Raw genomic sequence first — 26592 nt, forward strand, 5'->3', positions numbered from 1 at the left:
TTGTACACAACATGTTTTACTTGTGATGGACTCAGTCTGGTCTGCACCTCACTGTGTTTGTGTTCTCAAAGCCTGAAGTATCTCTGTCACCTTTTAGATTAGAACAAATGAGTAAAAATAGGGAATAGTGTAAAATCTTGACCCCTTTTCTAACAATATGTGTAAAAATACTTCCAGGTAGACCAGAAAGCACCTAAAACAGGTCAGTTTATCCAGATTTGTGCAGTATAAGTCAAACCAGTCGTCTCAGATCATCATCTCGTGTTACTGCTTTCTCTACCTTTTCAAAATCTCATTCCTGACGTGAAGTCCCTGCTGAGTTGAGTGCAGTTCACCAACTACGCAGTCCTCCACCTCATACATAAAAATCTGCCGCCTATAAATCAGTCTAATGTGCCTCAAACTGCTGATCCTCAGTAGTAGAAACCTGCTTGGCAAAATTGAAAAATCATTTTTGGACTACAATGCAAACGACTATAATAAAATGACGACTCAAGTCCCTCCAATGGCATCAGGACCTGAAAGGAGCGCTGTTAGTCTGCCAGACCTGGTGCCTAAATGAGGGCCGATTCAAACCTTTAAATTAGAGTTGTTGGGCTAATATTTTAAGACTTGGATTCCACCACCAGGAAATACCTGAGAGTTACACCTTTAAGGATTCAAATTTAGCAATCCACAGGAATGGTTGGAAAACTTCAACCGGCCCCTTCTCAGAAAACTCGGGCTCTCTGTAACCTCTCCGTGCTTTTTTGGATCCCGTAAGTTCAGGTGCAGCGATTAAGGCCTCCTAACGTGTTAATGATGGAGGAATATTTCATTCTGAGTTTGTCAGTTTTATCCCCCATTAGCAGGCAGGAATGTCCTCTCCTCTTCCCCGCTCCGAGGTGATTGGTTAATGTCTTTGGCTATTTACACGTTACAGACAGCACATCCATTCAGGAAACTGGAGATAACGTTTGAGACATAATAGGGGTGAATTAATAAAAATCTGTATATTCTGCCCCCGTTCACTGCTTCATCTTTATCATAAACAAGAGTTCAGCTTCTGAAGGTTTTGAAAAACAGAAGCAACACGGGTTGGGTTTCCTTCAGCAGTAACACAGCTGGTTTCTTGGTGAAGTAAAAAGCTTTTAAAACTAGTAATTTCAAGCGATAAAAATTTTATGTTTATGGTTTTAATGTCTGTTCCAAATTGTAATCATATGTAGTTGTCTTAAAAATGAGAGGAAGACGTAAGATTTAATTTAAAAATAGACCATTTTCCTCTGCTTCCAGTGCAGTGACTACATTTCTGCAAAAATAGAAATAATTATTTTTAGCCACAAGTTTTGATTTATACTTGAAACTGAAACAATGAAAAAAATGAAGCAATATTCAGTAATTTTACATTTATGAAACAAACATCTTTACATTGAGAAATATGTAAGATATCTAACACCATTGAACTGTAAAACAAGACAAATAACCAGATTACCTCCGTTTTAATAAAACAGTACTACAGTAAACGGCAGCAGGTGTGGTTGTAAATACATCATGAGGAAGATTTAATTTATAGAGAAAAACTGTTAGTGAACCGTGATGTTTTTCCTGTCAGTGACTAATACTGCTCTGCCATTTTAACGGAAAGATAACAAAAAAAAAACTTCCCTTAACTTTTAAGTATTTAGTATAAAAAAAAAAAAAGAACTTTAAAAAGTGGGGAGGAAAACACCTCCTGTCATTCACAGAATGAATATTCAATCATAAAATTCACAATGAAAGACACTTCACTGTGATTTCTTTGTACAAGTGTGTAGATTTACATTCCGTCAGATAACATCTGGATGTGTAACAGTGATGTCTGCGGAGGTGAAACAGTCTCAGCAGACACCGAGACACAATGTGGCCTCTTGACTGACTGACAGCTCATTTCAATTCACCCTCTTTATCTCAAAGCACGACTCGGCTACACATTAGGCCTTTGATTGGCCTGAAATACTCCGGTTCAGTGGGCATTACTAAATAAACGAAGGAATGATGAAGTCTGATCCAAACCATATGGGCGTAGCGCAGTAGAAGGTATTCTGGGGGATTCCTGCACAGATCCTCAGGTTTAGACTCAACCACCAGAGGAAAGTGTATAATACTATCCAGAGCTTTTCAATATCTCCAGTCAATGAAGCAGAAACACGTCTACGGGCTGACTTGACTGTAGAGGCTCTCTGACCCTCAACAACAAAACTGCGGTGTTCTCACTTGAAAAAGGGAGTGCATAAAAAAAACACTGTCAGAGATTTTAGCGTTTGGCTCTCTTGGAAGGGGGCTCCTCTGATTTCTGTCCTCCCCGCGTTCGCACCGCAGGAGGGCTAGCCTCCCGTTTACGGCCCCCTTTCGCCGCCGCTGCCTGGCCCCTCGTCCCGCTGCAGGAGTGGGAAACAGGGAGCAAGTGTCAGTCCGTTTGTCAAAGTGTCATGTTTACAAGCTATTTAAATTTGTCTTTGTTAATACAAGTTATTAAAAAAAAAAAAAAAAAAACACGGGTGTGCAATAATCACGACTCCTGTATCACATTTAAAAGCAGAAACAGATTTTGGACTTTTGTAACTACAATTTAATTTAAGACCAGTTCAAAAATGAAATAAGAGAAGATGGTTGGCAAAACATGCTGAAAGTACTAATAGTAAGAACAACAATAAACAAAAATGAGGCAGAAAAATAAGACTGTTCTTTTTCATGTGATAAATCAAGATTATTTACTTTAATTTTATGTTATTTGACTCTTTCTGTCAGACTATTAACATGATCCAACGTCTTCACTGGATCTGCATCGCAATTGTAAAACTGAAGCATTTTCTGCACATGAAGCAAGTGCAAATAATTATTCGTTCCAGACCTCCCAATATGAATAAAAACAATGATTCTATCATAAAATCAAATTACTTGTAAGACTTAAATAATATGTATTGATAGTAGTCCTGTAACTGTAGTGTTATTCCAGATATTTAATATACTTTCCTTTCAAACAGCTTACACCATGTTAAGATGAGTTTTTATTTTTTTAGCTAATAACTCAAAAACATTTTGAAATTCCGGGAAAAGAAGTCCGTTTTGGTCGGACTCCTCTTTAAGCTTGTTCGTTCTGTTGAACCTCTATGAGATGAACTCACCGCGTGCCAGCTGCGGTCTCCTCTTTACCGTTCTGTCGACTTGCCCGGGTAGATGGTTTACTTGGCTTGTTTCTGAGGAGCAATAAAAACAAATATGAAACAACAGTTGTTGCTTTAGTACTAAATCTTCTCTGCTTCAGTTTAATAGGATGTGACAGTGATGATGCCTGCTGGGTGTTTTAGAGTGTAAACATTCAGCACTAAAACAATCAGAGGCTCATTCATCATCACTGCGTTTAAATGAGGATGATGCAGCATCTCAAAACTGTTTATAGTACTGTATCTGAACTGGTGAGTTAGATGTGATTGCTCAATATCAAATATGAAATTGTTGTCTTATCAGCAGATGTTCTGGCAATTTATTGTGTGTTCCATCATGTTTTTGAGATTTAATTTGTTTTATTTACATACTTTTATGGCAGGTTTGTACTGAAAATCCTTTCCTCAAACAATAAAGTTCCAATAAAGTTTGAATTGAAGGTGCATAATAGTGAACTTGGCTGAAATTGCAGTCATGACAGAAGCAATTCTTACTGTTGTTGTTATGGTTAATTTGTGTTGCTAAATTACCTTTCAGCCTCCAGACGAGAAGCTGACCGTGTGGTAGCTCTGGACGCAGTTCCTTTTCCTTCCTCTTCTTTCTCACCGTCATCCTCCTCCTCTTCCTCATTCTGCTCGCCTTCTTTTTCTTCTGGCTTTTTCTCATTTTTATCTGTGCAAAAGATGATAAATAACATTAATCTATTATTAAACCCTCTTTTTAAAAATCATGAAGGAAGCATTAATAATGTAAGTTAGCAACTCAACCTTAGATTTTTGTTTTGTTTTTTTTGTTTTTTTAAGGGAACATTTTGGCAACATTACAATCAAAATTTTAATTTCCTTACCTGAATCATCTGTAGGTGCCGCTGCCCGCGAGGGTCGTCCCCTCCGAGCAGGTCTCTTTGGAGTCGTCTCTTGGTCGTCTTGCTGTTGCTCCTCCTCATCCTGGAGAAATAACAGTAACAGTGTTTTATTAAAACATTCATTCCACAAAGTCAAATTAGAGTTTAAATAAGATGAGAAGTGCACATAAAATAGCAGTGAGTAAAAGACGGAAGTAAAGATTTAAAAAAGGACAAGACTGTGGTTAAAATTCCTTACACAGAGAATAAAGACGGCACAGAGAAGGGATGAGAGCACAAAATTTACACCATGCAGAACCACATTTGTACATAAAAACTGTTAATTTTACTGCCAACTTACATCATCCGGTTTCTTCTCACTGCAGCTCTCCTCTTTCACCTCCTCTTGTCCCTCTGACTGGCTCACTGAAGAGGAACAACCTGAAAAAAGTTACATGTCAGACTATAATGACAAATCAAGCTGTTCCTAACTGACAATTTTGTGATTGTTTTGTTTTGTGAAGTTTTGTCTCTATAATAATAAGTATCCAAATCTTAAGTGTTTGAGATATACAGGAACCTCTGTGGTAATTTCTCATTTTCATAAATAATCATTTAATTTGAAATAAAGTGTTTCTAGTGTCTCTGTGTGTTTGTGTGTGTGTGCTTATTGTTTGCCTCACCGCTGTCTTTGTCAGGTTGTTGCTCGTTTTGTTCTTGCTCACCGGTGTCTTTCTTCACCTCCTCTTCAGACTGGGTTTCCTGTAGAATAAACATGGACTACACATCAAGACATATAAATAACATTTTGGATAAAGGTAACCATCTTCCATAGAGGGATGAAGAGAAGTGAAAACCGGCTGAGAGGGAACAACTGCGGACTAAGATGCAGAGAAGACAAGACAACAAATCTCACCTCCATAGATTCATCCATTTCCTCTGACCTCTTCTTCTTCACTGCTGGTTCGCCTGAAAGTGAAATATTACAGGTCAAAACTGATGGAAAATATGGAGCATTATTTATTTTATATACAACGAACATCCAGAAAATATTTAGTAAAGTTTTAACTCATAGCAAAGCTGCCAGCCTTCCTAAATTACTCATTCATAATATTTTACAGGTTGATAACAGTAAAGACATCAAAATAAAACCTGCGTAACTCAACTTAATGCTATGAAATGCACAAATCAGCTGGTGAGGTTAGGCTCACTCATTTTGTCTTTTGGTAACGGTGAATGCCTTAACTGACACGTGGCCCTAACTGACCAAAAACGTGTTTATGTGTGTAAGTTTTCTCTTTGGAGTCAAAGTTTTCTGCACCTTCACTGTCCTCTGGAGCCGGAGACGGCGGACTGGTCTGACTTCCTCGCCGTCCGCTTTTCTTTGGCCCACCTTCCTCTTCAGTTCCCTACAGATTATGGAAAAATATAATGATAGAAAACAGAATGCAGTCACAGTAAAATTAACTTCAAAGTGAGTTCAAGTGCTGCACAAAATATTGTTGTCTGCTGAAATGTTTGATGAAATGTGTGTGACTAAAGTAAAAAAACTTGACAATTATCTAACAATGTCACATGAACAGAAACATGCACTGTACTTATACTAATAAACCCAGAATGTTAAGCGTCTAATATTTGTGTACACAGTGCAGCTTTCTTAACGTACCTCTTCTTTCTCTGGTGATTTCCCAGACAAGGTTTTATTGACACCCTCCTCGTCTTTATTCTCATCTTTCTTCTGAGTATCTGAGGTAAAAATAAAATCATAGCACATCAAGGAAAACACTCGAGATTCTTGTAGGAGTTTATTCTACACTCTGCAGCACTTGTCAACAGGTTAAATATAATGTAATATAAAGCTGAATTCATTATTAAAGTTCATCCATTTCCACATAATATGGTGAGTCACAAACATTTAGGATTACTAAACCATCAGATCATTACTTTTTTCAGACCCTGGCATCAACCAATCTAAAGTGACCATCTTACCAGCAGGGTTTTCTTTGGCTGTCGCTCCTGAACGTCTTCCTCTGCGGCTCGGAGTCTCCTCCAACTTCTCAGGTTCTTTAGGTTGGTCTTTCTCCAACTCCTCTGTGCTTTTGGATGATCGTCCCCTGCGCAGCGTTTTGACTTCTGCAACCTTCTCCTGATCAGTTTCCTGAAGACAAATATCCATTTATCAAAACAATGTGAAGCCAAAATATGTCAAACAAAAACATGTATCCGCAAAAATAGTTTTCAGTATGGATGGTTCTACAGTATGAACAGTGACAGTGCAATATGAAAATACCTTATTTACCTCAGCAGATGGTTGCTCTTTACTTTCCTTTTCATCCCTCTCTTCACCTGATCGATTGCAAAAAAAATAAATAAGCGTATTATTTAATAGAATTGTTACAATCATCTGTCAAAACACAGATTGATAAAGTTATTCTTAAGTTGCTGGACGGCTAACTGACCACTAAAGACTTTAAACTCAATTTTAAATTTTATAAGTCTAAATGTCAAACATGGACAAATCAAATTCTTATGATCTCTGAATCTTTGTACTGTGGTAGTGAAAATAAATCTCAGCTGTAATACCAGATTCTTTCACTGCTGCAACTCTCTGACTGGACAGCTTTCGTTTACGTCCTCCTCTTCCCTCCGTCTTCTCTTCCTGCAAAGCAAAAAAGTGTTAATACAAAAGGGACCATATCAACACTTAATTAATTGTGTAAAAGCTGAATTTCAAACAGACTGTTTGACAGACAGTTACCTTTTCTGACAGGTCCGATCCCTTCTCATCTTCCTGGCTGTCTGAGCTCGACACATTACCTGAAAAATACAAACAGCAAAGACTGAGACCAATTTGAAAAATTACCAATTTTTATAGTGGAAGAATAAGAAAAAACATGACATGAACATCAGTGTTCAGTTCCTGTTTCATTTTCCTGAAGGTGCAGACAAATATTTACAAAAGATTACAATACACACATGCAAAATTGTGTCCTCTGAAGACATTTTCACACTTTTCAAACTTTAAATGTCTTATTTGCAAGCAAAGTTTCTCAACTATAGATCAGAAAGAATTCACTCTAAGACTTTCAGACAGAAGTGATCAATGTAGCAGCAAAGGAACAAATAAAATGACTCACTGGTTTGTTTCACCAGTTTGGACTGAATCTCTGGTTCTTCTTCTCTGACCTCCTCTGTCTTCTCTGGAGTACTGGTTTCCATCTAAACATTATTGATAAAGGACACACAGATCAACAAAGGAAGACAAAACATACACAGCAGGTAAACAGGAGAAACAAGTCAGATAAACAGGTTAAAGGACAGGAAGTTACATGTGAACAGAGTATCAGCATGTGACTAAATGTGAACACTTACAGTTTGTGGATCACTCGTCTCTGCTGCAACATTTTCTCCTTCCTGAGCCTCAATCTCAACTTCACCTAGTGATGAAAAGAAGTAGGGTTCAAATTTACTTAAAATATCCAACATATACAAATATTTACAAATGTTATACAAAAGATTCATTATTTTTAATGTTCAAATTAGTTAAGACAAAAGACTTACTGTTATCTATGTCCGTCTTGGCCTGGCTGTCCTCACCTGGCACCTCCTCTGCCTTTTGTTCAAGAGAGATGAATTTTAATGTTAGTCATACATGAAAATTTAAGAAAGTAAACAATTAATATTTGCATAGCGTGACTGGTACCTCACCTTGGGACACGTCTTTGTGTCTGCAACGTCTAGCTCAGTTTGCTCTAAAATAATAACAAGATGCTTTGTTAATAGTCAGCGAGAGAGACATTTGTACTGTTCAACAAGAGTATTTTCAATTCCTTACCTTGTTTACTGGAAATTTCTGAAACTTCTTGAGCAGCAAGTGTATCAGAAACATCAACGTCTGTGTTTCCTCTGACCTCTTCTGTTTCAGACACAACAGCATCAGCAACTGAAATATTGTAAAAAGTAAAACAGTAAATGAGCGCCATGAGGTTGATGCACAGACAATGCCTGGCCAATTAACTGCCGAATTATACTGGAAATCACACAAAAAATAAACAACACAAGAAGTAAGATTAGAATTTGAGCTGCGATAGGAGATGTGAGAAATTTACCATATTTGTCAGCAGGTGGTGCCGAGTTCTCATCTGTTTTCTGTGTTTCAGGAGTGATCTCTGCACTTGTAGCTTCTTCTTCATTTGAAGGAGCCTGACATTCATTTGAGGTAGTATCAGCCTCCTGCAAAGAAAGACAGAACGATGATTTTCCACAGAATACCATGTTAGAAAATGGTACTTGCAAATATACGTGCCAATTTTCAAATTGTTAAAAACATATTTTTTTCTCTACAAGACTTTTAGGGAGTAGTGAATAAAAGCCAGGATGTCATTTCCTTTAACAGAACAAATGCATTATTCATCTTATAAATGTGACATTAATTTCTTACCTGTGGAGCAGGCAACCCAGAAGTCTCAACCTTTGACGCATCCATTTCTCTCTTCATGTCTTCAGACTCATCTATAAAGAGATACACAATTATTATTAAATTCATGGAAACATTATGACATTTTAGGTAACAAATAAAACATGAATTTGTTTTTTATTTACCTGCAGCATTTGGTTTTTCATCAACAGGCTTGGCAGTTTCTTGAGGCACAGCAGGCGATGGCTCAGCAGTTGTAACCTCAGTTTTAGCAGCTGCCTGCACATTCGTGGGAGGATGCTGCTCTTCCTCTTTAGCTGAAGAGGTTTCCATCGGTTGTGGAGCTGGTGGAGTCACCTCTGGTTCTTCCCTTGCATCTTGTCTAATAAAGCTGGAGGACACTGCGCTGTCAGGGTCCATGGAGAGCAGAGTCAGAGCCGCTTCTTTCATTTTCATATCCGCATCCTGAAGCGTCATCTCAGGGGTCACGTCCTCTCGACCGCTCTCCGTTTGAAGTCTCGCGTCCACCGCGGTGCAAACGTCCATTAGCGTCAGCAGAGCATCAGCCTCAACTGGCACAGCTGGCATCTCACGTGACTCTGTCTCGCCTTCGGACGGTTCTGGCGTGATGTCGCTTAATGCGTCGCAGGTATCGTCAGAAAACGAGGTGGTGACGGTGGTGGTGACGGGTTCGGAGTCTGTGCTCGTGTCCTGGAGGAGAGAGAGTTTCTTTGGCTGCTCCTCTGCTTCTAGACTCGGAGAGGAAACCGAAGACTTTGAAGATTTATCAGACTTTTCCACTTTGTCTTCTCTAGATGCTCTCTTCTCTTCTTGGGTATCGTCTTTCTTTTCTGGAACTTTATCCTTCTTGTCCAGTTTCTTCTTTGCGCTCTTGATCTCAGATTTCTCGTGGAGAGCTTCTTCAGAGACTTTCTGCTGTTCCTTTGCATTTCCCTCTTTTTTCTTCTCCTTTGTTGTCTCAGGTTTGCTGATGGGTGCACCTCCTGTACTTTTGACCTCTAAACTCTGAACTTTCTTATCTGTCTTTGATAACAGTGGAGTCTTTGTCTCGTCTTTGGATTTGGATTTGGATTTTTCCAAGATTTTTCCCTTTTCTGTTGGTTTGACTCTTTTTGGGTCTTTGTCAGTTTCAGAGCTGGACTTATTTGATTTCTGGCTATCTTGATCAGTTTTTGTCTTCTCTTTCTCGTTGTCTTTACTATCTGTTTTGGATTTGAGTTTATCTCCTTGCCTGTCTTCAGTGTGGCTCTTTGACCTTTTCAGGACTTCCTTGGAGTGTTTGTCTTTCTTCTTGCTGCCATCTGACCCGGGATCCATGTCAGAACGATCTTCAGAGGAGCCAGCTGAATCAGGGCGGAGCAGCTGCTTGAAATCACTTTTGGCTGAAGTTTTCTCTCCTTTGGCCTTTTCTTTCTCTTTCACCTTATCTTTCTCTTTGTCCTTTTCTCTAATTTTGTCCTTTTCTTTCTCCTTGTCCTTCTCTGTTTTGGCAGCCTCCATGGATGGAGCTTTCATCTTCTTGGCCATAGCATCTTTAGGACCTTCATCGACGATACCTTCAGACACAGATGACTTTCCCTCTCTTGTACTTCCTGTCATTTTCTTCTCACTTTTGACCTTAGGCTTCTTCTCACCTTTCTCTTCAGAGGACACTTTACCAGCAGCACCTTCCTTCTGCTGAGATTCGTCTGCCTGGTGTTCGGATTTTTTCTCCTGCTTTTGTTTGAGCTTGGCACGTTCATCTGACACGCTGCGCTCTTTCTCTTTGCGTTCTTTAGAATGAAGTTCTTTGCGGGACGACCGGTCAAATTTTCCAACTGAACGTTGCCTGAGAGCCTCTTGGGAACCTTGCTCCAACTCCAAGATGAAGGAGTGTGTCCTGCCTTTGTCAGACAGCTTTTTGGTGTCACTGGAATCCTCTGAGATGCTGCCGCTCATCCTTCGGTGCCTCTCGTCAGACGATGCTGTTTCTGATAGATTTCTCATCAGCTTCTGTTGGGGGTTCCTTGATGCTGCGGATTTCACATCCTAATTTTGAAAAAAACAAAACACAGTGTCACCTGTTACAACTCACCACTTCAATTGTTAACCACTAACCTTTTGTAAAAATCAGTTTCATTCATGATGAATTTCACGTACTGCCTTCCTAGATCCTTCTCCTGTATCTCCTTTCTTCTTGCTTGAAACATCTCCTTCTTTCCTGAAGGATGAAAATGATTCATGCATTTACACAGCATACATCACAAAAGGGCCTAAATATCACGTTATGTTGTTCTGCAGAAGCTACATGAATTTGCGTCTTAGCTTTTGTATACCTTGAGTCTAGCTTCCTCTTCCTATTGAGAGCCATTTTCTTCTCCAGAACTTTCCTTTCCTTGCGAGCCTCTTTGGCTCTGGGGCCCTCCAGCCCAGCGGAGTCTCCACTCTTTTGTTTTTTCTGATCTGTGTGGGAAATTATGACCGTTAACTGATGTAACAAATAAGTGTACACAAAGCTATTTTCATGACATGATCAATTTTTAAGCCACAGACTAGCAGCGTGACAAAACAAACTGGACATCAAACACTGTAATTCACAAAGTATGTATGAACACATTTGAAGCGAAGGTTTAGATACAATTACATAAATACGGTATCTACATTATGCTTTATATCTTCTACAATGTTACACTGAAATGTTGTGGAAACTCACTACAACATTACATTAAACCAAACATAAAAGGAGGAACAACTTGTGGTTTATTTTTTTCTTTCTGTACACACACAGGATCTCAAAATAAGATCAAAACTTAAGTCCTAAAAATCAACAAGAACCAGAGGTCTCAAGCCAAATTCAAACCCGCAACAGTGACAGCGCCCGGTGCCTGTGTATGTCTGCTGAATCATCACTATGACTAGTTTAACCTTGAATATAGGAGAGAGAAAAGTAGTGGACACAAAGTGGCAAACACATAACAGACAGAAATACCTTGTTCTTCAGCCTGTGCTGCTTTCTGTTTGCGCTTCTCTTCCATTCGCTCTCTGTTTTGCTGTCTCTTGTGCAGCCTTTCCTCTTTGTCCTTTGCCTAAAAAACAAAATTGATGTGAGTGAAAAAGAGATATCATCAATCAACATGTGTTCGGGTTTCGTACCATTTTAAAATTCATGAACGTATTTGTAAAGTAAAGCCTTGGATTTTGCTACAACCACATTTAAACTATGCATCTATATAACTCACCGCAGATCTACGACGTTCCTCCACAGTGATTTCATCATCTGAGTCACTATAGTAACGGGAGTAGAGGAAGGGCTTGTGAACATAGGCCTTGCGGCGGGGTTTACGCTCTTTGTCTTCTTCTCCTGCGTCTCCACTGGCTTCTTTCTGTTCTGATCTCTCACCTTGATGTAGAGCAAGAAAAACATCAGAATCCAGTGTTGCAAGAACACAGAAAATTCTGTGGCAGTAACCTTGTTCAACATTTTATAGTAAAAGTTTGCTTGAAAACTCATGCAGGAATAAAAAGGTGAGACCGTCTGGTGGAAGCTCTCCCTCTTCAGAAGAATCAGACGGCGGCTCCTCATCTTCACTTTCTTCCTCAAATGACGACAGGTCGCTGGTGTGGACAGAGCTCACTGTAATGTCACTCAGGCCTTCCAGGTCGGAGTCCTCCAAAGAGTATTCTGCAGAGAAAAGACATGATGAATAAAATTATTTTTCTCTATTTAAACGTCACTGTTATTAATAAAAGGAACAAGCATTTGAAAACCAACATTGTGCTTATCAAAAATGTACGTGCCTTTATATAAATCCTCTTTCTAAGGATGTATTAACCAAGATAAATTGTAATATAGAAAAAGCAGGTCTGATATTCCCAGAAAAATAATCATTGTTATTTGATATAATCTATTGACTAATTGTAAATATAACATGTAAATATAATGTAAGAAGAGGACTGATGAAACCTGGACATGTATTACATTGGCCAACCACCATTTCCCAAAGCCTGAAAATACATATTGATATTGCTTGTTTAGTCCAAATCCCAAGCTACAATTTAGCAATTTTGCCTGATAAATGACTTAAATTGCTGATGAATCACCTAAAAAATCATCATTTTAGCTCTAATAATTTAGTGCAGGTTTTGTCAAAAAATATTTTTGCATGTATATTACAAAGTACAGCAGCTGACCTTCCTTTATCCTCTCTCTGGCTTTCTGCTTGGCTTGACTGGTGGATTTGAGTAAATCATCATCCTGCTTCTCCTCTGAGGGTTTTCCACTTGTTTTGCTGGCAGCTTTGTCCTTCTCCTCCTCAGTCTGGTCTTGAGCTCCTGACTCTTCCTCTTCCATCTTTACATCCTCTGTGAATCTTTCTTTTCCCACTTCCATCTGATCCTGCATGTCTTCTGTCTTCACTTCTAACACCTGGACCTCTGACGCCAGCTTTGCTTCCTCTGCCTCTTCCATTGACTTCCCGTTATGGTGGTTGTCTCCTTCCTCAACAAGACTCATGTCCTGCTCACTGTCCTCCACTAGCTGCATGGGCTCATCTGAAGCTTGGCCTCTCCGTCCTTTCTCAGTGCCCGAGCTGGCTCTGACGCTAGCCTCCTGGTTGAGAGAGGTTATGGTGTCAAGGATGGACATGGCGTCGCTGGCTGCAGTGGTAGTTGGAGCAGATGATGAGGCTGTGAAAACATGAACATGTAGTTAACTACGTCCATGTAAGCCAGTCTGTTTATTTGAACATTTTGGAGAAGTATATCATTCTGTTTGTACCTCCCCCACAAGAAACTTGTGGTGCAAAGTCAGCTACAAAGCAGCTTTCACTGTCTTCTCAAAGTTAGTCCAGAAAGGGTGAACAAGTTTCAGGTACTATGCACCTTATAAACTGAATGAGCTGCAAACTGCCCTCTTGCTAGATTCTCTTATTTTGCTTGGAGAGTTTAAAGTTTTATTATCTGATGTTTGAAATGACACTCGTACATGTTTTTATTAATTTTCTTTTGTCACTTGATTGTTGGTTGCTTATCTGTATTGTTCTTTTATGCTTGTTCTATAGTTATTTGTCTATGAATGTTTCTTGTTTTCAGGTCTTTCATGAAAAACAGATTTTGATCTCAATGAGACTACTTAATTAAATACAGCTGCTTAATGCTTCCTGCTAAGTTCTAATTTCAGCAGTGTATAAATCTGAATCCTTAGTGCACTCTGAGAGGCAGCCTCCATGTCATACATTACATACTGTACATCATAACAGGGAAAAACAGAAGGGGATGAAAGTTTACTAGAAAATATGAGTGAGCTCTATTATGCACTTCAACATGTTGAGAAATATGTTTATCCTCTTTCTGAGAATTAGAAGAGGAAGCAAATACGTATGTTTGTTAAAATCATCCGGAACTGTTTTCTTTCATTTGCAACGAATGAAGGGGAAATCCAAAAAGGAAGATGGCTGCTGTCTGAAGCTCAGTAGATACCAGCCACCAGTGGACACCTGCATGCTCACCTCCCTATGAAGGGAGCCAAGAGGGAAAAGAATTATCCTCAAAAGCAAACAACCACAAATAAAACATGCCGTGTACCTTGCTCAGGAATGCTGCTGTCAGGTTTGCTCTCTATTGAAGGCTGTGGGACTGGTGGCTCTTCAGCACAGCTGCCAGGTGACAGAAATTCACGGACCACCCTCTCCACCTGTGGCCTGAAGATGTGGTTGATTTTGGGATCCACCACCTGGGCCACGATCCTGTCCACTCCCTGCTCCAGCATCCCAGATCTATGAGGGACAGTTAGCTTTAACTTTGTGTGACTTGCACATAAAATTGGGTATAAAAGAGATTAAGACTAGAAGGGGGATAAAAGGTGTTCCTTCTGACTTACTGCAGCACGAGCTGTCTGATGTTGTTTCTCAGCTGGTTCTTGTTCAAATGAGGGCTCCATGTGTGGTTAGAAAGGTGATTAGAGACAAAGTTGTCCACTCTTTGTTTCAGGTTCAAGTAAGCTGGCTGCAAGAGATGTTGAATGATTAACAGTTACAGTACATTATGGATAACCAAACACAAAAAACAAACTATGCATGTACCCTCAGTGCTAAAAACAACATGTTAAAGGACTGTACTGTTGTTACGGCAGCAACTAATAATTATAAACAACTAACAATTTTTAGGGTTTGATAACTATTTGTTAATGAGGTATTACAGGAAGGTTCACCTCTTATTGGTTTCATTGATCCCAAAAATATGTAAAAATCAATGTGTAAAACAAAATAACTTAATCATGGATTACTTTATGGCCAACTGCCCATATAACATCAATTATTTGGGGTAATATCAACATTTTATGATAATTTGTATCATCAAATGTGCAAGTCCAATCTCTGGCAAAGGGAGAGGTTACAATTTCAATACTTTTCTACATATTGGGTTTAAATTAGAAGAAAAGAAAAGCAATATATTAAAAGGAAAAGTAATTGATCTAGCAAATAAAAGTACTTTATTTCAACAGGATAATCCATTCAGTATCAATACAGATTTTTTTGGACTGCAGAAAAACTTTAAGTGGGGTTACTGTGCTGTTTTGAGCTGCTGTATTTAAGGATCTGTCTCTTTTCTTTTTTCGTGTGTATGTATGTATAAAATGAATTTGTATATGCAGACCGGAAAATAATTTCTAAATTCTGCTATCCAGGGAGTCCTGGATATGAATATATAACACACACATAAATACACAAATAAAGCCATTGTCAACTAAACATAGGTAAACGCACCAACATTTCTCAGCTGCATCATCATTAGTAAACAACACAACTTTGTGTAGCCATTAGCTGACCTAAAGGCGACTAAATGTCCGGTGTGATGCATTAACATCCTTAGTTCATTAATGAATGGAAATGAATGAGAACCGCTGGCTTTATCGGTAGGTAGGAAAAGACGGACTCTTTCATTAAAAAAGACACAAAAATAACCTTCCTCCTCACAAATGGACGCTCATTTTTAAGACCAACAGTAAAATAACGAGCTACTGACTAACTAACTAACATTACGGGATGTTTCCAGTTGGGCTTTAGCTAGTTTTGGTAGCCCAATACTATATATAACATAATATAAATATGTAATGTGGACTCTTAACTATGCTATAAACGTTAAATTAGCAGCTAAGTTACACGACATACTAAAAGTAGCTAATCACTGTGAGACATCACAATATGAAGACGCTGTCAACCGTTACCTTTGTATCAACGTCTGCCAGACAGTCCCTCCTGAACTGGTCGAACAGACCCTGAGTTTTTAAATGGCTGACGATCATTGACACCAGCTGAGGGTCTCCCGGAGGTAACCCGGCCATGTCTGAATGTTTTAAACTTAGATTCAAGAGATTAACGATGAAGAAACATCAGAATATATCCGATCGAAGCGCTGCAGCGTTGTGTTGTGTTTGGTGCAGTTGGAGGTTTGACCCGGATGAATGGACGGTTGAACCGGAAGCGCTGTGAGAGTGATGGTTTCATTTACCAAAGTAAGAGTTGAGTATCACACGCTCTCAAAGTAAGGTGGCTCGGGGCTCTTGAGGGGGATTCAGCAAAAAGGGGGAATCATTTATTTTCACTATAATTCCATCCATAAGTGACACTATCACAGAATATATGACTATTTTGGTCATGGGTTTCATATATTTTCTGTAATAAAACATCTAAAATTAGAAATCTGATCGGATGGGGGCCTGTGGTCTAATTTGTGTCAGTTTAGGGTTCCTTGACATAAAAAAGTTTGAGAACCACTGTTTTCAGATGTATGTAAAAGACTCTATTTTGAATAAGAATGTGTGTCTGATATAGTTTTTCCACAAAAAAAAGTTCAATTATCTTGTTAAAATCCTTAAAATTACATCTGTTCCTTCTACCTCCAGAATCAAGAAATATGTAAATATATTTCATCTCAAAAGTTTAACTCCTGCTTCACTGTAACATCCATTCTCAGTGTTTGTGCACTGGAGGCTTCAAGCTTTCACATCACACCTCTAGAAGTTGAATATTGGACCATGATTCACTTCCAAACCAGTTGTGATGTCACAAATCATGCTCGTAGACCTGCCCCTTAAAATTGGAATTTCAATGAGCACAGAGAATGTGAAAGCAGCCTTCTAGTGTCAAACTCTGCGCATACATCATTCTGCACAGTGAAGCTCAAACATCCAACTGTAACAAGAAGCAAAACACATTTTTGAGTGGAGGGGGACTTTAATAACTGCTGGATAGATCATTTAACTCATGTAATGTATGCAAGACAATCATAAACACTGAATGCCACGTCACAAATCTATGTTGTTATAGCTTACAGTTCAGCTGTTGCACTACCAAATAGCTGAAGTGTTCTCTTATCAAACTGGACTTTACATCTCACATCCCTCTTCTAATCCCTGCACTGGTCACTTTCATATATTCCTTCAAACTGGACTTTAACATTGTACATTGCATTCAAACTCAACTGTTACATAATTCAATTATTTATTGCACGTCACATTTAAATTTTGCACTTGTCACCATTTTTTGGTACATAGGACAGTCCATACTTCCTTTGTACAGTCTATATTTAATTTCAAGTTTCAGATCCCATTGCAAAACTTATTCCACTCTGTGAAGAGATTTTAAATTTTTCATTTAATGTTAGTACTACTTTGTTTAATTTTTATTTCATTATTATTATTATTATTATTATTATTATTATTATTATTATTATTATTATTATTATTATTCAAATGCCAAGACATAGTGTTTTTTTCCCTTTAAACTTCTCACATGGTTTCATTTCAATAAATGTTCAAATGATCCAATATTTCACTAAAAATCAAGGATTAGAGAAAAGTCCAAAAACTGAAAACGGATTTGTGTATCAGAACTTTGTTTTTTCCTCATTCCTCTCCCATTAATCATCTCATGACCCCTCAGGTTTATCTGATAAGCCTTCGGATGGACCCGACCCCTATGTTGGGAACTATCTAACTGTATATAAAGTAGTTGAAACTAGCTCCACCTCCAGCAGCTACAACAGTAAGATGCTGCAACTCACTGATGCTTCAGTATTAATGATCTAATGATGTCATATATAATAATACATCAGTTAGAGGGACCAAACCACGTGGGCAACCACGTTAGGCGTTAATTTAGCGACCTCTAGCGGCGCATGTGCAGCAGGGAGAAACATCCACATTTCCTTGACTTTTCATTAAGTTATTCTGTGTAATTCGTGTTTTCGATGAACTAGAGAACTTAGACACATTGTTTATTGTGCTCCACATTGAATATTTGACAGTTACTGGCATTTATCTTTATCTTTCTTAACTCTATAACAGTTAACATAATATACAGCATTATCCGTTTGCTTGCAGTGACAGGCCAAATTTGTTATCCTAGGATGGCGAAGTCATGACCCGCCCTACTCTGCCTCTGATTGGCTAGTACTCATTGCCTTCGTTGGTTGTGTTGGTTAAATTCAGACATGAGGAGTGAGATTGGTTAAAGTTAAGGAAAGAATATCAGGGTAAGCCAATCAGAGGCAGAGTAGGGAGGGTCATTACTTTGCCATCCTAGGTAAAGAAATCGCGTACGATAACTCGCACATATTGTAAATGTCGACAATTTCAGAGGCAACACAACCTTTCAGTGTAGAAAGCAGCAATCTTTAGTACAAGTATAAGAAATTGTTAACTTGTGAACATTATAGAGCAAAAGTGATGGCAGCGGTGGGATTCGAACCCACGCCCCCGAAGAGACTGGAGCCTTAATCCAGCGCCTTAGACCGCTCGGCCACGCTACCGTGTTACCGCCAAGTTGTCAAATAGCTTTGTGAAGTTGAAAACAGTCGTTAACGTACTTTTAATATTTCCCAATGAGTCTACCCTCATTCGTATGTGGTGAATAAAAATATAAGCAAAATGTCGCAATCAGGCAGGAAACTTCAACAAACCAAGCAATTAAATCTGTCGACACTCTCAAACATCTTGTTTTCTCCTGAAGTGTTTTTTATCTGACGGTTATTTTACCTTGTCTTTGTTCTAATTTAATTAGGGACCAAGCACTTGTACGAGGGACCTACTGTTTTTGTAAAGATTATTATTATTCTAGTACGCCATTGCATTTTTGAGAGGCTTGGGAGGCTCGAAAATTCACGAAAATTGGCACACAAGGTGAAAACTGCAAAGTTCAGTAGTGATTGGGCTCAGACATGGCCAGCAGGCCTCAAACGCAGGGCCATGTTGGGATAAAGTTGTTTTGATGTTCATGAAATTCGGTGGGATCCTTGCTGTCATCATTCTGGACATGATACATATTTTTGAAATTTTTTTCTGCGGACAGAAAGTCAGCCATTTTGGTTTTGTGCCTCAATTTTCATTTTACGCACGTTTGAGGCACTTAAAATGCAAAAAAACTTACAAAACTTTGCACCCAAATAGTTCGAACTACTAAATATTTGGATTATTATCCCTTATTACTTTTAGCATTTTTTAGGTGCTAAGGGTGCCAGAAAACTCACACAACTTTGCACATGTATCAGAAGTGGTGTTACTTGATATCTGATATCTTGGGTCTTGGGTTTGGATGTGGCAAAATGGCTGAAAGGCGCCCCCTAGAAAATTTAAAAGTCAAAGCCCCACCTTTAAATTTGACGCAGATATAAAAAATTTGGTCGGCAGATGTAACATCTCCAGACTTGCCATTGAAAGGCATTGTACTTTAATGAATTCCTCCTAGAGAATTAACCCGAGCGACTTCAAATTTGGTTGGTGTCATCTAAAGACCTTTGTGATGCCAAATTACGAAGCTTTTAAGTTTTTGTGGAGCGCCCTTGATGTGGCATGCCGGTCAATTTTGCCCAAAACATGAAACAGGAAGATGTTGTAACTCCACTTTACATTGTCCAATCTGCCCCAGATTTCTAATGTTTAATAAGAGTCAAGACCCGAACACATCTACATGTCAATATTGAGTCATAGTCAAAGCGCCACTGACTAACAACTGGAAGTCAGCCTTATGTGACAGACATCGCATCTACATCGTGTGGTCTACATATGATTCACAGCAACATGATATATGATTAGTGTGTGTTCTTTAGTGCCACATAGTCGACACAGGAAGTGATAGTTTTCTCCTACATCCAATGTACAATATTCCTGAAAAAGTATATCCATGTCAGTTGCCCTCTGGTAAATGTATTACTGACTTAATATTTCACTTATGTAGTATTGTCTACAGGCAACAGGAGGTGAAGCCTAAATGACACATATTTCATCAAATGTATACACAATGTCCAATATGTCATCTCCAGCGCGACATACTGCACACAGGAAATATTTCACCCTTTCACACAATGTCCGATAATCCTGACAATTCAGAGCTGTGTCAGCTGACCTCCGGTAGTGATACCACAGCTGCTGCTCCCTCCGAGGCATGTGAGGTGTGAAGGCCCGTTCACCGCTGCTTGCAGCTTTAATTTTTTATTTTCCTTGTTTTTATTATAAGTGCTCTTATTTTCTGCTTTTATATCAAGCACTTTGTGTTTCATTTCATGTGTGAATTGTGCTATAAAGTTTATTATTATCATTAACAGAACTGCAAACTACAGCCTCCAAATTGAAAGGGATGATGTATTACACGTTAGTTTTAGAAAGATGAACCTAATCAGCTGTAATACACTTTATGGTCATTACTTCCTTATGATATTGTTATGATGACTTTTCTGTTATGCAAAGCAGTCACAACCTCAGCAGAATCTATTATTCAATTTGACATCAACAACATTCTTTTATAACATTTATTAGAATTTAAAGTATTGCTTGAGAAAAAATAAAACATGCTTCCTACCCCGACCCTTTAACACCTCATCTTAAACTATTTAAGAATATACTTAGCCTGAGGCAGTATGACAGTAGTACTTTGGTGTCAACACCGTCAGATATGGAAATCAAAAACAGAGCTGTGTACATTTAAAAAAAGGTTTCAGAAAGAAGAAATTACAATAAAAACACAAACACCTCTAACATACTAGACATATATAATGACATCACACTGTACAATATAAAAAAATGGATACATTACACCCATCATAAAATGTGCCAGAATAATGGCAGTGAAACTGAAACATGCTGGCCCTGGAGTCTCTTGGAGGACAGATAAGCACCGTTCAGAAGGAGGTAAGCAAGCTGGTCAAGTGGGCTCAGGATTTCTTGGAGGGGCAGATGGGGGGCAAGACCCGGCGGGAGTTGGCACGCACCCATGGGTGGTCGATGACGCTCTGTAGTGACAGACGATCGGTGGGGTTGTGGCGAAGCAGCTTGGAGATCAGGTCCCGTGCGCCATCCGAGATGTTCTTGGGGAATTTCAAATCCACCTGAGAACAGCAAGATGGCATTTTTTCATTTAATCTGTTGCAGCAGAAACTATTACATTCATCAGTATTTTATGTTAGTTGACTATATTATATCATAAGCAGTCTAAAGTACAGTGATGATACTACAGAAAGTAGACATGCATGGTACCAAATTTGACCTCAGCACAATCATTGGCTCCAAGGTTTCCCCAGAATTAACACAAATCAATAAATAACAGGTAAACTAGAGAGCACTCGTGTTATCACAACTATTCATCATGGATACGCAACCCTCAAGTTTCTATTTGGAATTTTTTTTCCAGTATTTGTGGAGTGCTTGATCAATGTTATACATAAATCATGTCCCAAATACTGATACTTATATTTCTAAAGACTTACTGCACACTACTAGGGGCAGGACGATACAGGCGACTGGTACAATACAGCATTCAAGGTTTGTCCGAACACAATGAGGGTACAATGGAACAGTAAAAACATGTCCACAATGTTATCATTAAGATAAACAGTCTTGTATTCTCAGAGTATTTCTGGTGCCTGCAGAACAGAAATAATCTCTTTATGACGACCTTAATGAAAGTCATGAGCTAAAACAGATTGGTCTCTCAATGTTGTTGCTGCAGTTTTGATCTCTTTGAATTTGGATTCTGCAAACAGCTAAAGTAAGTAAGGTAGGAACAGAAATTTGTTTTGCATGTTGCGTGTACTGTGATTGATGTTTATAACAGTCTCACCTTCGTTTTATCTCCCAAATTAGTTGGCTAACTGTGAGTTAGTTAAAGGACAGTTTCACATTTTTTCCAAGTTTATCTCAAAACAACATTGACATGCTGATATGAACATTTAAAGTATTATTGGTCACTGCAATTGTTCCTCCTGTCTGTGAAGAAATCTCTTCTTAAAGTGATTTCAGTTTAAGTGATGGGGGACAAAATCCAGTTCTCAGTGCAAAAATGCACTCTAAAAGGACATCTGAAGCTGCATCCTCAGCAATCTGAATGAGCAGACATTCAAACTGAAATCATCCCCACGTTTAAACAATGCATAGGGCTGTGTTGCTTCAGGTACCAGTGAGACAGATGTGTAAAATTGAAGGCTTCCCAGATACAAAAAAAAAAACACTACACAGCAGCTCATAATACTCAGAGACAAGATTTAACACCTCTGGAAAGTTATCATGGCAGCAACTTTTTTATGTTTCCTTGTGACTATCACAAGGTGGAAGTTTCACGAAGGGCTAAAGTCGGTCCGAACACAGCCTTTTTGTAAAAATCAAGTGTTTATCTTCCAAAAGCTACTGACTGTTAACACAGATTTCCCTCTTGATGGTTCTTCAGTGTGACTAAGCTACACTGCTGAACTAACTTCATATTTCTAACAGAGTGTTGAAACCTCATATTATCTTCAACTCAACTTTAGAAGGCATTTTTGTCCATCATCTCTCACACTGTAACTGCTTAAGAAAGGATCTTTACTGCCAGTATGGACAATTACAGCGACCAATAATCCTTTCAGTATATGGACATGTAAGTATTATTTTAAGGTAGACTTGCAGAGTCTGGTAAGGCCCACTCTTCACTATCCCAGTTGTAAAAAATTCAAGCAACCTGAAATGTTCCTCTCACATACTGCCGACTAAAAAGTTGGTCATTTTGTTAAGATAACATTCATGTTTGTCCAATTGGCTGGACCAGACATCCTTAGAAAAGCACCAACCTTCATAATTCTTTTGTATGTCTCTGAATGGCTGGCAGTTTCAAAAGGTGGGTTGCCGATCAAACATTCGTAGCAGAGGACCCCGATGCACCACAGGTCCACCTTCTCACTGTGTGTGTGGCCCTCAATCATCTCTGGGGGAAGGTAGTCCAGTGTCCCGCACATTGTACGACGCCTGGAAAGATTTAAAAACAAGAGGTTTGACTTATGTGACAGGATATAGCAGTAAAGAGCAGTTTTGAATATAGTGGCTTGATGACATTATGGAACCATAATGGCACTTCTCACCTCAGAGAAGGAGCGTGGACAGACCATCCAAAATCAGCAATTTTCAGCTCTCCGCGATAGCCGAGAAGCAGATTCTCTGGCTTGATGTCACGATGAATCACTTTCCTTTCGTGGCAATACAGTAGTGCATCAGATATCTCCTCCATGTACTGGAAATTTAAAGAGGTTAGCATTAGATCACAACATCAAGATTTCAATGCTGTAAAAGCAGAATTATTTTGATTATTGATTCATCGTTTCAATTGGTTTTCCAAGCAAAAATACTGAACACTTTCTGAAGTGTAATAATTTGCTGCTTTTGCGCGTAATCAATTATAGTAAACTGAATATCTTTGGGCTTTAGACTGTTGGTCAGATAAAACAAGACATTTGAAGATGTCACTGTAGAAATTGTGATAAACATTTATTGGCCAAACAATGAATTGAGAAAATAATGAACTCGTACTGTTGCAGTGCGCTGGTCATCAAATCTCCCACATCGCTGTAGCTCCTTGTACATTTCACCACGTGGGGCGTACTCAAGCACCAAGAACACTCTCTTCCGATCATGGAAATAATTGTAGAAGCGCAAGATGTTGGGGTGCCTGAGAGGAAAACAGATTAGATTTTGAGACATTCTGTAGACTATGAAAGAGGAATTTAAAGTCCATGTGTTCAAGACAAACACAAAAACAAAGAAAATGTTCTGGGAAAAATGCAGCATCATTAGAACACTGGTTAGCAGTCAACTAGTCTATAAGTAAAACAGACAATTACACAGATAAAAACTTTTCCTTGAGTATCTTGAGCTGACAGCGTCTCCATTTCAGTTACTCAGAAGTCTTCTTAAAGACACCAGCGGCATTTGGGAGCTGAATCATCAATAACTCAATTCAACTCAAGCAGTCCAGTGAGTACTTAGCAGCTGTTTTAAATATTTATAAAAATGCATGGCCCACTGACAAATGAAATTAAACCAGCTTTTATTTAGCAGACTTTACTCCCTGGTTAGTTTGAGGAAAGACATTATGTCGTTGATGGGTAAGGGATGAACTGAGTTAGAAAATAGGTTATTCCATATGGTGATTGGTTAGATTTACCATCATTCATATTATATGAAGATTTCTTTCTCAAAGACTGTGAGAAATTGACGAGACTGCAAAGTATGACAAATAATGTTGGCATAAGTTTAATTTGTGTCAATCGCTTTGATCATATGATAATAGAGAGACTGCTCATGGAACATATCTGAAATACAAGAATGTACAGTATTTGTGGCTCAACATCAACACACAAGTGATGACAAAACATTTTTGCAGGATACTAACTTGAGATGGGCCTGAATCTCGATCTCCCTCCTGAGTTGATGCTCCACACCCTCCTTCTCCATCTGTGACTTGAACAACACCTTCAGCGCCACAATGGCTTGCAGCTTCTTCACCCTTGCAAGGTAGACATTGCCAAACTTGCCCTTCCCTAACGGCCGACCGATGTCAAAGTCATCAATTGTGATTTTCCTGAGGAAAAGTGCAGGGATGGACATTCTCATGATCATCGCAAGATGTTTAAAACTATTCATGAAAACAGAACTACAAACTATTACACAACTGGTGAAGGTCTAGAGAATACACTTACTTTGAAGCTGAACTGGAGCTAGCACACTCTCTCCCAGGGCCTAAAAGTGAGAATACAATCAAAACATGCATATTTGTTGTGGTGTCTCAAAGGCATCTGAATGTGAGGAGGGTGGCATTACCTGTGACAGCATTTTTGTCTGTCTCTAGACGTGGCTTCACCTGAACACGCTGTGGGCCTGTCACCATGCTGGGGGTTGCAAACTGATATTTGGAAGCAAACACACAAAAATGCAGTAGTAAGTACCTTATTGATAATCGATTGACAACACCATGATACAAAGTTACAAAAGAATGCATATTTTATTAAACCAACACTAGTTTCCAGTATCTTCACACATCTTTTTACAAATATTACATCTTACCGGTCTTTGGAAACTTCTGGGCTCATAATTTTCCTTGTTCTGTAAAGAAATACACACATACAGATCACATTACATTTTAGCTACCATGTTCTTTGTCATCCAGACCTACGTTTGTTGTTTTAGACATTGTCTAAAGTATGCAAAACAAACAGGATGCTGATGAAATGACCTGCACCAACCAGTCCTTAAAAGCAGCAGATGGCTCAAATTCTCAGGGATTTTTTTTTTTTTTTTAATTCTAGCTGCAGCCACTTTGCTTAAGTTTTGTGCCGCTTTAAACCAGAATGATGACTTAAAGTGTAGACAGTGCTGTTAGGGCTCATCTGACTTCCTGTTTACTTGTGATTTTCACCCAGATATGTAGCAGCTTTTAAAGACATTTGATGTTTTTCAGTGAAGCCATTTTGGCTTTCTTTGCGTTTTCCCACTTATTTTTCTGATATTTTGACCAGTGCTTATAAAAAATTCATATGATGTGCACTAGATTTAATGTACCAAACAACTGATCGATTAATTGAGAAAATAACTGACAGATTAATTGATAATGAAAGTAATCGTTAGTTGCAGCTCTAATCTGCAGACTTTTAAAGTGTTCCTTCTGGTCTGGTACATTTTCAACATCACACCATAAAAAGATATGCTATGTCAGGCATTAATTATACACATCTGGTGGTCTGTTACCTTGTAATAAAGTAATGAAAGTCGGTTTATAATTTGGATTAAACATATTTTACTAATTAGCTGCAAGTGCTTCTGTAAGTACAGTAAGCAGACTCTGTTAAAGGCCTGTTGCATGTTTAAACTAATAACGTTAACAGACTCTCGTTTTAAACAATGATGAAGGTTCAGTAGGCCTCTGTTGAGGCAGCTTTGCCTCACTTTACAGAATTTAACGTTACAACTCCATGGGCTATTTTACTGTAAATAACACATACTAAGGTTTATCTTTGCTGTGTTCGTACGGCATATGTTGCCTGTTGTTATTATGTTTTATATACATGGTGACGTTACGATGTTTTAGCTTCGGGGAGTAGCTTAGCGAACCCAACGTTAGCCGGCTAAATTAGCTGAAATCTATTTCAACTTGAGCAACATATTTTAAGCAGACAGCCGTTGTTCTGTGTTATTAGCTGTCGCCCAGTCCTACCTCACAATCAAAACATAAATAAAACAAACGTTACCTGCATCGTCGTGAAGTAATGTAGCTAGTATTAACGTTTGTCTTTTTAGCGTGGAAAGCTCAGTCTTCCTATATTTTGAACTTCCTCGGCCGCCAACGTTTTCAAAAAGCCGCTCTGCTTGAACTCGATTGGTCGGTAGGCTGCAGATGGAGGGCTCCCATTGGCCAGAATTGTTACAAGAGAAAGCGCATGATTGGAGAATACCGACGCTACTCAGACGTCGACCCGCCCACCGCCCCTCCCATTTATTACAGCATGGAAGTTGTGATTTAACCATGGCTTTAACAGTCGTTTCTTATATTTAATGTTCAAAGATCTGTAGACTTCATTGAAAAAGCCAGTGGCGAAAAAAAAGTTTGTGGACGGTTGTTGTGAACGTTGGCGAATGAATGAACTGGGAGAAACAAAATTAGATATCGGACATTGGAAAATTAGACAGAAAATTAGACATCGGTAACGTTACACTTTACAAAGAAGCTGAAGAGGAGGCTGCTTAACTGAGGAGGTGAATCCGTCAAAGGACAGCCAGGATGCGGCGGAGGATGGAGAGGAGACCTGCTGTTAGCATGTCTCTATAACTTTGTACGTTTGTCAAATCGTTATG

General features: G+C 38.8%; 3 protein-coding genes and 1 non-coding gene across 4 annotated transcripts in view; 1 reads left to right on the forward strand and 3 right to left on the reverse strand.

Moving 5' to 3' along the window:
* Positions 1–26592, forward strand: part of cops6 (COP9 signalosome subunit 6) — a 130696-nt gene that overhangs the window by 65479 nt on the left and 38625 nt on the right. The window lies entirely within an intron of this gene.
* On the reverse strand, positions 1374–15927 carry bod1l1 (biorientation of chromosomes in cell division 1-like 1). Its single transcript, XM_067599798.1, has 30 exons — positions 15673–15927; positions 14326–14450; positions 14031–14221; positions 12639–13133; positions 11980–12129; positions 11687–11847; positions 11437–11533; positions 10784–10910; positions 10608–10668; positions 8633–10496; positions 8472–8542; positions 8140–8263; positions 7866–7973; positions 7739–7782; positions 7592–7643; positions 7403–7467; positions 7168–7249; positions 6789–6847; positions 6614–6689; positions 6330–6376; positions 6020–6188; positions 5697–5776; positions 5352–5439; positions 4947–4999; positions 4714–4792; positions 4392–4471; positions 4034–4133; positions 3717–3858; positions 3147–3218; positions 1374–2399 (listed from the first exon to the last, which is right to left on the reverse strand). Exons 1-30 carry the CDS (start codon positions 15787–15789, stop codon positions 2276–2278), a joined length of 5103 nt encoding a protein of 1700 aa, XP_067455899.1. The 5' UTR covers positions 15790–15927; the 3' UTR covers positions 1374–2275.
* Positions 18176–18257, reverse strand: trnal-aag (transfer RNA leucine (anticodon AAG)). Its single transcript has one exon. It is a non-coding gene; the product is annotated as a tRNA-Leu (tRNA).
* Positions 20239–26101, reverse strand: aurkb (aurora kinase B). Its single transcript, XM_067599797.1, has 9 exons — positions 25989–26101; positions 24808–24846; positions 24565–24646; positions 24444–24483; positions 24137–24325; positions 23275–23413; positions 22830–22978; positions 22542–22716; positions 20239–20828 (listed from the first exon to the last, which is right to left on the reverse strand). The coding sequence occupies exons 1-9, from the start codon at positions 25992–25994 to the stop codon at positions 20655–20657; spliced, it is 993 nt and encodes a 330-aa protein (XP_067455898.1). The 5' UTR covers positions 25995–26101; the 3' UTR covers positions 20239–20654.

The sequence above is a fragment of the Thunnus thynnus genome, chromosome 9 (assembly GCF_963924715.1).
Source record: "Thunnus thynnus chromosome 9, fThuThy2.1, whole genome shotgun sequence".
NCBI classification, from domain to species: Eukaryota; Metazoa; Chordata; class Actinopteri; order Scombriformes; family Scombridae; genus Thunnus; species Thunnus thynnus.